This window comes from Coturnix japonica, chromosome 4, assembly GCF_054131305.1.
Source record: "Coturnix japonica strain WE chromosome 4, WE-NBRP24, whole genome shotgun sequence".
NCBI lineage: Eukaryota > Metazoa > Chordata > Aves > Galliformes > Phasianidae > Coturnix > Coturnix japonica.
This window is the reverse complement of record NC_140666.1, coordinates 59,581,650-59,594,824: the sequence shown is the minus strand read 5'-3', so window position 1 is coordinate 59,594,824 and position 13,175 is coordinate 59,581,650. Positions and strand designations below refer to the sequence as shown.

Below are 13,175 nucleotides of genomic sequence, written 5' to 3'. Positions count from 1 at the left end.
ACTAGGTACAGTAGCTTCAGGGTCAGCTGGTAAGCTCTTGGAATACCAAAAATTTGCTCTAGTTGTTATTAATAAAAACCAAGGGAGCTGATGACAGTGCTGGAACTCAGTCAGAAGAGCCCATGTAATTGGAACTTGCATGTATTATGAATCTTTTGATCTTTTCCTTTTTTATTTCTATTTTTTTGCTATCCTTTTCCTGTTTTGAGCAAGTTACTAATGCTGGAATTGAAATCACTGAGTAAAAGCAGTATGCCAAAAATTTGAGAGCATCTGAAATGGCACTGGCTGTCAAACTGGAATGTCTTGCTCTCATCCTGTATTCCAGTAAAGTCTTTAATACTTTTTTAATATATGTAAAATCTACACTGAGAGGACTTCTCTGAGGGTGCAGCATTAGATGATGCTTCTGCAGCCTCTGTTTGTCCCGGTCACGCGTATGCATCTCAATAGTCTTCAGTGACAGAGACCCAGAATGCATTTTCCACCAACTCCTGTCACATTCAGTGCACAGAGCAGATGATACCCATTTAATGAACAGCCTTTCAATATCTTGTTTCATCCTCATTGTTCAATCTGTGGCCCTAGGCCTTATTTACAGCTTGTTATTTGAGCCCCACTTTGAAGACAACTTTATTGTTCCCTTGGGAGATCATCTATACTGCTCATAATATTTGTATCCAGTTTGTAAAAAATAGTTAATTTTCATTCCATTTTTGTTAAGCAATGAGACAGTTATTTCTATTTAGTGGCTTGGATGCTAAAAGAGATGTATGTAAATGACACTGGGAAGTTCTAACTGTTTGAATCCTTAGTTTGGGAGAATGGAGACTTTGTTTTTCAGAAGCACCATATTACATCTCCTTGATCCCAGATACAAAATGTTGTCTTGATTATTGCTGAGAGTTTTTAACTTTCAATAAAAGACCATAGGATCTCTGATAGGAGAGAAACTTTAGATTGAACAGCTTGTTTTTAAGCATCTATCTTGTGTTAAATGCAGTGTCAGGGACAGATGTAGTGGCATTCATCTTGTAGCCTAGGATGAATTTCAGTTGCTCTAGGTGAGAAGTTACTGTCCTGTTCCTAGTCCTGCAGTATCCTAGAAGGTGTCTTTCAATTTCTCTTAAAAGTCTGCAAATCAGAGGTCAGATATCTTCAGGCTGTGCCTCTTGTTGATCCCCTGATGTGTTTGAGTCTTAAGCTGTGACTGAGCCAGGTGGTTCTAGTCAAATAACAGATAAAATGATATGATTGGACTGTAATATATTAATGCAGATAGAATTAAGGCTGTGTGAGCACTGTTGCTATTTACTTTCCTTTCTGGAACAGTAAAAAACCATCTGGCGCTTCTTACAGTGGCAGTAGCTTCATAGAATCATAGAATCACAAGGTTGAAAAGGACCTACAAGATCATCTAGTCCAACCACCCTCCCATTACCACAAGCCATTACATCACATCCTGTAGCTCCTCATCCAGATGCCTCTTGAACACTGCCAGGGATGGCGACTCCACTACCTCCCTGGGCAGCCATTCCAGTGCCTGACCACTCTCTGAGAGAATAATTTCTTTCTTACATCCAATCTAAACCTCTTCTGGTACAACTTGTGGCCATTTCCTTGTGTCCTGTTTGTTGCCTGGGAGAAGAGGCCAAGCCCTTCCTCATCACAACTTCCCTACAGGAAGTTGTAGAGTGCAATGAGGTCTCCCCTGAGCCTCCTCTTCTTCAGGCTGAACAATCCCAGCTCCCTGAGCCCTCCTCATAAGATTTGTGCTCCGGCCCCCTCACCAGTTTTGTTGCCCATCTCTGGACATGTTCCAAAGCCTCAATGTCTTTCTTGTAGTGAGAAGCCCAAAACTGAACACAATACTCGAGATGCAGCCCTGACTCGGGCCCCAGGAAGGCAACACACTTCCCAATGGCACGGGTCCGGTCTGCATATGGGACCCTCAGTTCCTCTGAGAAGAGAGTCACCCACCACGACTACCCTTCTTTCTTTCCTGGCAGAGGAAGTCTCAAGGTATGCAGGTGGCTCCCTTGCCTTAGGCTCCCTCTTAAGCGCTTCCTCCATCATCTCACTACTCACCTCTGCTTCTATTTCCAACACCTGAAACCTGTTGCTTAGAGGGAGCAGTGGACATGAGGTAGGAGGAGGGGGAGCACCCATGACGCTGAGTTGGGACTCTCTACCAACCCTCCTCATCAGTCAGGTCTGTCCTCCTGTGACTGGGCAGGGGGTCAGCCACTTTTCTGGGGGTATTTCCCTGGCCCCCTTCTCTCCAGGACACCAGAGTCACTCCACCAATCAGTCTCACCCTTACACTCCCTGATGGTCCTCAGCCTCTGCACCTCCTCCTTGAGCACCAGGCTGAGCAGCTCATCCACCTGCTCACATCTCACATTAAAGCTTATTGTAGAGTGCAAACTGATGTGCCAGCTCCACCCCTGCTGACTCAGGACCCGCCCACAAGCTGTCAGCTCCCCAGTGCAAGTGCAGCACCATTGCTGTCTTCAAAAAAGCCTTAAAAAAGAGCTTTTCTGTTGGCTTTTTCTACTCCAGATCCCTTGCCCAGTGCAGTCTTACCTGCTCTAAAGCTAGTCTCCACAGTAAATCAAGCTTCTTGCTGTCTATGTGAGCTGTCACACAGTTTAGCAGAAGTGTTTCAAAGTGCTTTCTCATTGTAGATCTTGATTGTTAGTTCCAGTCTTGGAGGACTGTAGGCTTTAGCAAGTACTGATTCTTCCACCAATTTTTCACTTTTCCATGTTGTAGCACAATTTATCTACTTCTCCTGTTCCCTTCCCAGGCTCCATCCTGCCTCCTCTCCCCAGGTTATGGCACTCTTGAATGTGACATCTTTTAATAGCTTAACTCTTTTACATGAATGAGTGCTATATCATTCACTTTGAAAGAGTGGATACAGAGAACTTAAATGCAAGGAGCAGAAGCTTGACTGAAAGATTTCACAAGAAAAATCAAAAGAGCACCTTATGAGACAGGCATGTGTACAACAATTGTAACTGCTCGTATATCTATAAGAATTTCAGATTTAGAGGAAAATTTGAGTATCTGACAAAAAAACAAACCCAGCAATTCTTTTTTTGTTACAAATTTGTTAAAAAGCACAATACATTTCTCTTGCAGTTTGTGCACGTTAAATGATATAAGATACTGTGTTTTGTAGATGGTGTGATACAAATACTGTTTCTATTTTTTTAACACTGATGCTGATTGCAGATTTCACTCCACCTCTGCCTTCCAGATGAACACACACATACAAATCAACTTCTTTACCCCAAAATAAAACATAAATCAACAATTAACAAAAGCATAAAAATTCAAGGCTTCAGAGAGGAACGCCTCTGGCTAGATAGTGTCCCTAGTAGTGTCTGGTTTCTATAGCAATCGCCATGCAGCATGTGACCAGCATGGTAATTGCATGGTGCTTGAGAGCCTTTTCTCCTGCCTAAGTTTGATGTCTTCTGAACAGAGGTGTTATGTGAGGTCACATACGCTTAAATGTAACTACCAGATGGATGGATAATGCAGACGATCAATTTGCAGCTCCCACAGGGCAGAAAATGGTGCCTTCCATTCATAGATTTTAATTGTTTGATCTACAATGCACTACTAGTGCTGAAAGAAATTTATTTTCCCTAACCTGACATTTGTTCATTTGTTCATATTTTGACCATTGGCAGACTATGTGGACAATTATAGCTCTGCAAAACTTCTCTGATAATGATAATGTAGCTAATGCCAGAGATCTCACATAATCCCAGCAAACAGGAGGCATCAGTGCTGAAGGAAAAAGTAACTTAGTGTTTAATTAATGTAACCAGTTGCTTTAATGTGAATTCTCTCTTTAGACAATTGTTTTATCTAGTAAATCTGTTGGCTTGGCATCAATAACACATTCTACTTCTACTAAAAAAGGATACGGTGTCCAGTGTGTATACTCAGATTCATTTCAGTGTATAGCACCGTATTTGGCTCTTCTCAGTGTTTGAAGTCTGTAGACAGTCACATTTAAAAAAAATCTTAAATGTTGATAGTTCCTTTCAACTCCCATGGAATGACTTTTTTTCCCCTGGAGTCATAGAATCATAGAATTACCCAGGTTGGAAAAGACCTCGAAGATCATCAAGTCCAACCACAGCCTAAGCATAGTGCCCTAACTCTAACAACCCTCTGCTAAATCAGAGGTTAGAGGGAATAAGGAATAGTCAAGTGATTTGTATATATTTTTTTACACATATGAACTGTTGATTGTACCTCAAACTGAAACTTGAAATTATCACAGTTTGGAAATATTTGTATTTTGAAGGGACCTCTTCCACAATATGCATTTTTAGTCATAGAATATCCTGAGTTGGAAGGAACCCACAAGGACCCCATGTTAGCACGAATCATCAGCTATGGTTTGTTAGGCCTATGGTAACAGGAAACAGAACCAGACCATTTGCCGTGCTCATGGTGTGCTGAGCGTGGAACTGGAGCTACTGAGCGGCTGGGAGGCAGCGAGCTGGGCTCCCGCTGCTGTCCACGGCCGTCGGTGCTGAACCACAAAGCAGGGAGAGAAATGCACCTGGGGTTTTCTTTCGTTTTTACTTTCTCTTTCCAAGCATGATTTGTTAAAAGAACGGGAGTGCAAATAAGGTGGGTTTTCTTGGGAGATGGCTTTGTGTTTCTTAGCTCTGAGCAGGCTGACTTAATATCCTGAGAAGCGCTATTACTGGATCAGTCATAGCTGTGCAAGATAAGTCCAGATTAAAGAAATATTGCTTTGTATTTTTAGACACACAGTTTTAGCATTCTTATTACTTTTTTTAGGACTAGCTTAATGGATTACCTTAATGTAAAAGTATGACACATGTAAAAGCTGAAATCTTCAAAAGGAAGGAGGAAAGCATTTATTAAGAAATGCAATCTGAAGCGTCAGAAATGAACACTGTCTCACCTTTTTGATCACTATGTTTTATTTATCCATTTATTTGTTTACACTGCTAAAGAAAACAAACACACTTGGGGTATTTTTTGAGTTATAGTTTGGATTAGCACCTCAGCTTTTCCCAAGCTTTGTTTTTCATTTCCCTGGTCCCATTCTCCACTAGGTATAAGGGAAAAGTAAGCCTGTATTCAGTGTTTTGCTTGGAGTAACAAATGGAATGAGAGGTCCTGCTTAGGTCCTTCAGAGGAGTCTTCCAGCCAGGATTATCAACAGGTCAGTCCCCTGCCTGTACTGCACCTGGGATCTTTGTTTCAAGTTCCTCTTGCATCATCTGTTGTTTTGCATCCTTCAGACATGCTCAGGTATTTGTGCTTGTGGCTGTACAGTTAATCTGTTCAGTGAATGCTGTCAGTGGTCACCAGCAACGAACTGTTCAACCATTGCTTTCCTAGTCTAGTTCTTTGGAAAGGTGATTCTAGTTCTGATTGGAAGATATGCTGGGGAAAATGAAAGGAACTTTTTATGAATTCAAAAGCTACAGGATTTTTTGTTGCTCCACCCCTTTCATCTCTGTCAGATGGTGAATTCTTCTTGTACCGAAGAGCACAAAATTGCACGAAGGGATTAGGTCCACTTTACATTAAACAAAATAATGGAATTTTCTGTGGTCTCTGAATCAGATTTTGTGTACTAGAAGTTTTCTTGCTCATTGGATAACTGTGATCGTTATATATTAGTGGGAGAACCTTTTGTATTTAAACCAGCAATGGTTGGCTGGTCTGGATAAAGTGAACAATGAAACTCCTCTTATCATTATTATAACCAGGATTTCACTTCGTATTTTTGCAGAGAGGAAACCACCTGCCCATGGCAGAAGGGCTGTAACTAGATGATCTTTGAGGTCCCTTCCAAGCTATTGTATAATTTAATTATCTGTTGAGCCAGAGTAACTTTATTTTCCCTAGACTGTTTTTTTTTCCTTCCTGCACCTTTATTTCTCTGCTATTGATTCTGTTTATGCTGTATTCAAGGAGGAAAGAAGTAGGGAACAGTTATACAAGCTTGTAAAAATCCTTATTTCAGTGATTTGTTATTTAACTTGAATTATTTCTATTCTTTATGGTGAAATGAAAAGATAATTGTTTCAGACTTCTTGGCATAATGAAATCAATGCAAACTTTTAAACTCTTTTCTATTACACTTTGGTTTGTTGCTGAACCATAGATGTTTGTCACCCAAGTCTGGGTCTTTTGTTTTTCTCTTATCGGAGTGGGACAGATGGGAGCTGAGGGTTCAGCTGAAGGTAACCAGCAGAAACCCCCTGTAGTGGCAAGTCAATAAAATCCCAGCTGATCATCCGTGGCAGTATGTACAGAGCACTTACTGCATGTGGTATTTGAGATATTTTTTTAAATGCTAAACATGGATGCAACTGACAAAGTACAGGTGTCACCATTTAAAAAAAAATGAATATTTGCAATTATTCATCTTGAACGTAGAAGTATTTTTAATACCTTTAACAAATATTAAAACCAGTGCATACTTCATACAGCTGTAGCATGGAGGCTTTGCTTTTGTAGGACAATAGAAAACACAGGTGGGGAAGGGACCTCTGGATATTATCTGATCCAGCTCAAGTCAGGGTCAGCTAGAGCAAGTTGCTCAGTGTCAAGCTTTAAGTATTTTAAAACATGGAAAGTTCAGTTTCTGGACTTAAAAAGTTTGGTGTTTAAATGAAATTTGTTCTTTTTCACTTTGTGATCACTGTTTTTTGTCATTTTTGTTGGGCATCGCTAAGAGGAATTTGGTTCTGTTGTCTGTACTCTCCCATCATGTTTGTATACATTAATAAGATCCTCTTCCTGAATCTTCAGTTTCCACAATGTGCAATGTAGACACACAGAAGCATATTGGCTTTCTGACATTTATTCATATGAAGTAAGGTCAAGCCATAGAGAGAGGTCCTCATTTAACTAGAATTTCCTGATTTTTGTTGTTGTAATAGTGGGATTTCAGGCACCATAAATTTCACATCTTCTGCTGAGTTAATAGATCTACCCTTATGGGATTAATATTATCTTTAAATTGTGGAAGTATCTGGGAATGCTATCATAAAGTAGTACTCTGGAAAAATATAGTTCTGACTATTTAGTTGTGGTTTATGTGATAGATAAGGGGAAGCCAGTAAGCACAAAGCAATGATGCGCTCTGAGCCTGACAGCTAATGCAGTGGCAGCAGCATCACAGCTGGGCAGAGGCTGGTGTATTCTGCCAATGCAGTAAAGATGGCATTCTTCTCTGGCTATGGCAAACTCAGCCAAGTGATTGGGAGTGAGGGTCCTGAGTCTGGAAAGCACCCAAACAAAGCTCAGAAAGGAAGTCATTTTGGCTGACTGCACTCAGTAGATTAATGGGACTCATTTAAGCTGCTGCTGTTACTGCTCCTGTAGGATAAGTGGCTTCTGGCAGTGCTTGTGGGTACAAGCCAGCACATTGCTGAAGGACTCTGTGGGACTTGATTCATACTTCTGGTGTGTAAATGCTTTCCACTTCCATGAAACAAATTTAAGCAAGGGTGGAACCCTCCATCAGAGTTGTATGAAGGGAGATAACTGGAAGGGAGATAATTGTACAATGTTAACCTGTAAAGTTGTTCATTGGAATGTGATCACAGGATGACAAAATCATTATGGTTGGAAAAGACCTCACAGCACAACCATCCAATCACCACCATGTCCATTAAATCATGTCCCTTAGTGCTATGTCTACCCTTCTTCCTGAGCACCGCTGGGGACAGTGACTCTATCACCTCCCTTGGCAGCCTGTTCAAATGCCTCACCATTCTTTCAGAGAACCTGAGCCTCTCCTGGCCCAGCTTGAGGCCATTATCTCTTGTCTTTGTGGTCCAGGTGTTGCGTGCATTAAGACACCTCACCTGCTCACATCCATGCAGCTGTAACAAGCATGGGTCTTTAAACAACATAAGCTAACAGCAGCTGAGATTAATGAGCATGTCAGCCTTTCACGAGGCTGTGCTGCTTTTGTGGCTCTTGTTGATAAGCATTGGATGTACAAGTCATAGTGCATTTTTCCAGGTCTGTAGGTACTGTTGCACTGTACACTCAACATCACATGGAACGGTATGGTAGTGTTACTGCTGTCTGTGTGTGTGTATATATAAAGTAAACAAAAACAACCCCAAAACACATCAGGTGAGAAATGCAGGTAATTACAGCTGATTCCTGAATAGGAAAGATTGTACTTCTCTTTGCCATCTAGCTTTAGACTCTTCCCCCTGTATTTTCATGGACTTCTGTGACAATGGAGAATGCAGAACTAGAAAGTTTCCACACTGAGACTGGAACTCTTCCAAATGTGTTCTTTATGCTGCTTCCTTATGCTTCATAGCTTGCACTTGGCCAGGATTGCCTCCTCTGGGCACTGACCTTCTGACTACCAGGGACTTTGTGCTTTCACTAGGAATCAAGCCCTCAATCATAAAGGTCTCTCAGAAACATCTGCTCCTTCTTCTGGATGTCACAGTGCCCTTTTGCAGTTTTGCTGCTACCTTCTTTTCCTTTTAACTACAAGCATGGAGTTAAAAAGTGGGTTTAGGGAGCAAGGGCCAGATGCTGCCTTGGGCTGGGTGAAGCATGGTGTTCTTTGGCCTCTGTACCCTCTGTCTGCAGGAGCACTGTGTGGGCTTGGACTGCTCTATGCATTTTAAATTAAAAGAGGGAAGATTTAGGTTGGATGTTAGGGGGAAGTTCTTCACTAGGAGAGTGGTTAGGCCCTGGAACAGGCTGCCCAGGGAGGTTGTGGATGCCCCGTCCTTGGAGGTGTTCAAGACCAGGTTGGACGGGGCCCTGGGCAACCTGATCTAGTAAAGGTGTATGTTTGGTGGCCCTGCCAGGCAGGGGGGTTGGAACTACATGATCCTTGAGGTCCCTTCCAACCCGGGTCATTCTGTAATTCTGTGTGATTCTGTTATTTTTCCTCTTTAGTTTTCCAAGAAACATGACAAAACGCAGAGCGGTGCGTTGCTACGTAATTTGACAGTCTTTCTTAAAGCAGGGAGGGGTCTCGTGACATGACAATACCCGACAACCGGCGCAGGGCTTAGCTCTGTGTGGGGGGTGGTTGGAGGAAGGGCAGGAGCAGCAGCTGTGGATTCTCTCGCTGACACGTGCACCGGGAAGCAGGGCAAGCAGGGCACTCCAGCACGCGTTTCCACGCGCACAGCCGCCCCCTCACCCGACGAGCCCACCGATCTCGGCATCTCCGCTGCCTCCTGCGCCCGCCCCCGGCCCTGCCCCGCGGTGCCGCCCCCGGCAGGGGCTGGGCGGCGGCGGGAGCGCGCTTGGCTTTGCGGGAACGCGGCTGTCCGTCCGGCCGGGAGCGCAGAGCCGCGCGGCAGCATGAGCGAAGAGGCGGCCCCGCGGAGCGACGGCGGCGACAGGAGCAGCGGCGGCAGCCAGCGTAGGAAGCGGCCCAAAAAGGTACTGCGGGGCGGGCGGGAGGCTCCGGGTCCGCGCTGGGTGGTGTCTGGCTGGCGGGCGTCGCCCCGAGTTGGTAGGAGAGCGCGTGGTGCCGCTTACCTGCGGCGGTGCCGGCTCTCCTCGCGCACTTCTGCCCCTTTTCTTGCAGAGCTGCGCTGGTCCGCGAGGCCGTCGGTTGCTTTTCCGCAGGTGTTTGCTTAGATTGGGCTACAAGCGATCAGACGGGGATGCGCTTTTGTACCGGCTGTGGTCGTTCGGCGGAGCTGGCGAGGAGGGAGCGGGGAGAAGCGAAGTGTGCGGCCACACCCAGGCAGACGGGCACCTGCTGCGCCGTTACAGGCGCCCAGCGAGGGATGCTGTGCGAGCCGTGGGGTGCGCAGTGCGTTCAGCCCCCTGCTTTGGGGCAATTGCTATTAACGGCTCTAGGAGGAGGCAGCTGTTTGTGTGGAGGCAGTGTGGCTTTTCTGCCCCCTGTAAGAGGAAAGATGGCAGGTGTTCTGTGTAATTATGACCAAACTGTTTTGCGTTATTTTTACCCGTTCCTTCAGTCGTAGGAGGGTAAAGCTTGTGTTATTACACAGAGGTGCATGGTGTGCAGGGTGTGGAACCACTTGGGTGCAAGGAAGGATGCAATCCATGCAAAGTGTGTTCACTGGTGAATTCTTCAACCTCTCCTTTGGTAGAACTGGTGCTTTATCCCACATTATGTGTAGGCAAGATAGATCCTGATGAATGGGAAATAGCCGGAGCTGCAAGCAGGCACTTTCTTGGGGATTTCTGCAAGGGTTTTGACCTGGTGAGGGATAGCTGGTTTGTGATGGGTGACATTCAGGCCCTGTTTTATCACGGAGGAAGGATTCTGTGTGTGTAACTGTAAGGATGTGAGACAAACCAGTCTAAGCAAGAGATTGAACAAAAACGTCCTCACCCCACCCCACTGTGTTTGGAGTATTGCCTGGATCTCCACACAGCGGGGGATTTTATATAGCATCTTGGCTTTAAATATAAGCACAACAGAGTAGCGGGGATACGTCTACTTCATGTACTACTGAATAGCAGAGATGGAATCAGAGAGGTTTGTTTGTGGGGTGCATATGTCCATAAAGGAGAGCAGAAATCTGACAATCGGGTGCAATAGCCAGAGTTTGTGTTTGGCTCTTGGGTGACCTGGGAGCCACCTCGTGTTGGTGGGGAGATTTTGAAGATTTAAGAAACCAGTGTGGATGTTTCCATCTCTTTTTGTTGTTCGTGCATACATGGTTGTTTTGCTATTGTTTCTAAGTGAAGTGGTTGAGAGTCTTTCAAGATTGCAACGCAAGAATACAGTACTCTGCTGCCAAAGGATGCTTGGAAAGCACCTCTTATGCAGAGCCTTCATATTCAGAATCTTCCAGCAGCTGATGCAGCTCCATTCACCAAAAAGCTGTAATTAGTGCTTTTGAGTCTTTTCAAAGTTATCTTTTAGAAACATTGACAATAATGCTGTAGGTACTGATGCATCCAGTCTGGTGGTGGCTTAGATCTGCTGAAATCTGACCTTTGGTGCCTTGACGAAGAGACACCATTCCAGGCTGGAACATCCATTTTTAGGAATAACTGTATTGAAACCTACAAATCAGTAGTTTTTGTTGAGGAAAAGGCATCCTGGAATAGCCAGGAGTGCTGGAACTCCAGCTGGATGCTGTTTGCCTGAATCAGAAAGCACGCACTTGAACTTAGCTCTGACACGTTTGGACTAGGTAGGCATAATTTCTTTCTGGAGCAGGCATGTAAGTGCTGCGTGCAAGAGCTCCAAACTTGAGAGGAATGCAGTCTGTTTTCAGGTCCTGAACTACTTTTGCTGAACAGAGCTGCATTGCACCATCCAACGTGCCCTCTATCTGTAATGTGGAAGTTGATCCCTTTTGTGTGGATAATTAAATATTAATTGAGCTAGGCGAGTTTGATCTATGTATTGGGAGAGGCAGAGGGTAGCGCATATCAGATAGAGGATTTAGCTAGGTTGCCTTATGTTCCAGGAAAGCATCCCAGCTGGGCAGTGATGTAGGGTTTTCTCTAATTTTTGGCAGTGCCCATGTTTTTTCTTATGTGCTTTAAAACGAAGAGGTCTCAGTGTCATCATCAGTGTTGGGAAAAACTGAATAGTTGACATTCAGCAAACACCAAAAATACATTTCACCTGTTTAATGGTGTTTGTGGCTTTGTGAGCAGTGGGCTGCCCTTAACAGGTCTGTGAATCCAGCTGTAGGGTTACATGTGGTTTTCCTGAGGTACTTCTGCACTGTATATCTGAAGTATTGTGACCCTTGATTTTTTCTGCCTTCATCTATATAAGATGTATAAGATTTGTGTATAAGAGAGTATAAGATTTAAACTGGTGGAGGTGAGAGTGAGTGAGACTGCTTTGTTATGTTGCTGTAACTGAGTGGAAACCCAGTCAGAGCAGAGCTTGGTGTGTGTTGCTCTTGTCTTCTCAGTGGCTGCCATAGCACTTGTTTTCAAGAGCAGTGCAATGAGTGAATGTGAACTTACACTGCATCAGGATTTTGAGGCCTCCCGTGTTTTGCTGTGTACACTATGATGTCCGTGTGTCCCAAAATCCTGTACTTCCTCTTAAGATGCCTTTTCATGTTGCAGAATGCCTCAGGTGAAAAGCAAACAAGCAAATAAAAAACCCTACTGGTCATCATGTAGAAAATGGGGCACATACCCACTACCCAGTACAAAAAGCACTGCTGGATGGCAAAGGGGCTTCTAGAAGCCACAAATCCTGGCCACATTTATCACAAAGCATGCTCCAGTGAGAGGCTAATGCAAAAATGATGCATCTTAGTTTACTGAGAAATTCCACTCATCTCTTGTATTGCTCATTCTTAAAGAGAAATTAAAAGCCTGGAGGCAGGCTTATACTTGGACTTGGAGGTAGTTGTAATGCTGATTTAAAGGAAGATGTGTGTGACTTCTTCATCATCTCCCATTTTTAATGCAGCTGTAGAAAAAACTGAAAGGGATACAATAAGTAACATGATTTCATTGGAGATTTGGTAGATGTATCCCACCTAATGGAGTCAGTACTGTGTATAAGCTAATGCTTTTAATTAATTTTGATTACTTAAGACTTTTCATTCTGTGCATAAGGTAATTGAGACCTAGTTTGGAATACAAGCATAATTTTGGTCATCAGGGCTTAAGGACAAGAATGGATATGTGTGCAGAGGAGGACTGCGAGAAGGGAGAACCTTTCTTGTACAAAACCTAGAAGAGCTTGACCTGCTTAGTGTGCTAAGCAAAAGACTGAGGGGAAAGGGAAATTAGGTTCTTCAGCAGCCTTCTAATAAGTATAATTGGGTAAAGAATCAAGATAAACCCAATTAATTATGGACAGAATGGGATTTCTCATCTGAGATGAAACCAGAGTGTGCTGTCCCTTCCAAGAGAGACTGCATCCTCTAGTTTTAGAAGGAAGGTTTTACTTTAGCTTTTATGCAGTAACCTGAATAAGAATGAGCTAATGAGGAAAAGCTCAGTTGTATTAATTTTATTAGCAGCATGACTTTTGTAAGTCCAGAAGGTTTTGTCCTCCATTCAGCTGAACCAGCTGCATAGAACTGGAATTGCCTTAGTTTCAGATGAATTAATCCAGTTTGCATGAAAGTAAACAAGGAGAGCAGTAGCTCTAGAATTTGCTCTGGAAAGAAGAGAATAGAGGGAAAAAATTGCAG

At 43.7% G+C, this 13,175-nt stretch overlaps 1 protein-coding gene across 8 annotated transcripts in view; it reads left to right on the top strand.

Moving 5' to 3' along the window:
• Window positions 1-13,175, top strand: part of ANK2 (ankyrin 2) — a 315,505-nt gene that overhangs the window by 90,714 nt on the left and 211,616 nt on the right. The window contains exon 1 of one of the 8 annotated variants that reach the window (XM_085546990.1): window positions 9,166-9,453. The exons of the other annotated variants lie outside the window; for them this stretch is intronic. Within the exon in view, the coding sequence (XP_085403116.1) occupies window positions 9,373-9,453 (81 nt within the window). The 5' untranslated portion in view covers window positions 9,166-9,372. Of the gene's footprint in view, window positions 1-9,165; window positions 9,454-13,175 lie in introns of those variants that run through there. 8 annotated transcript variants of the gene reach the window in all.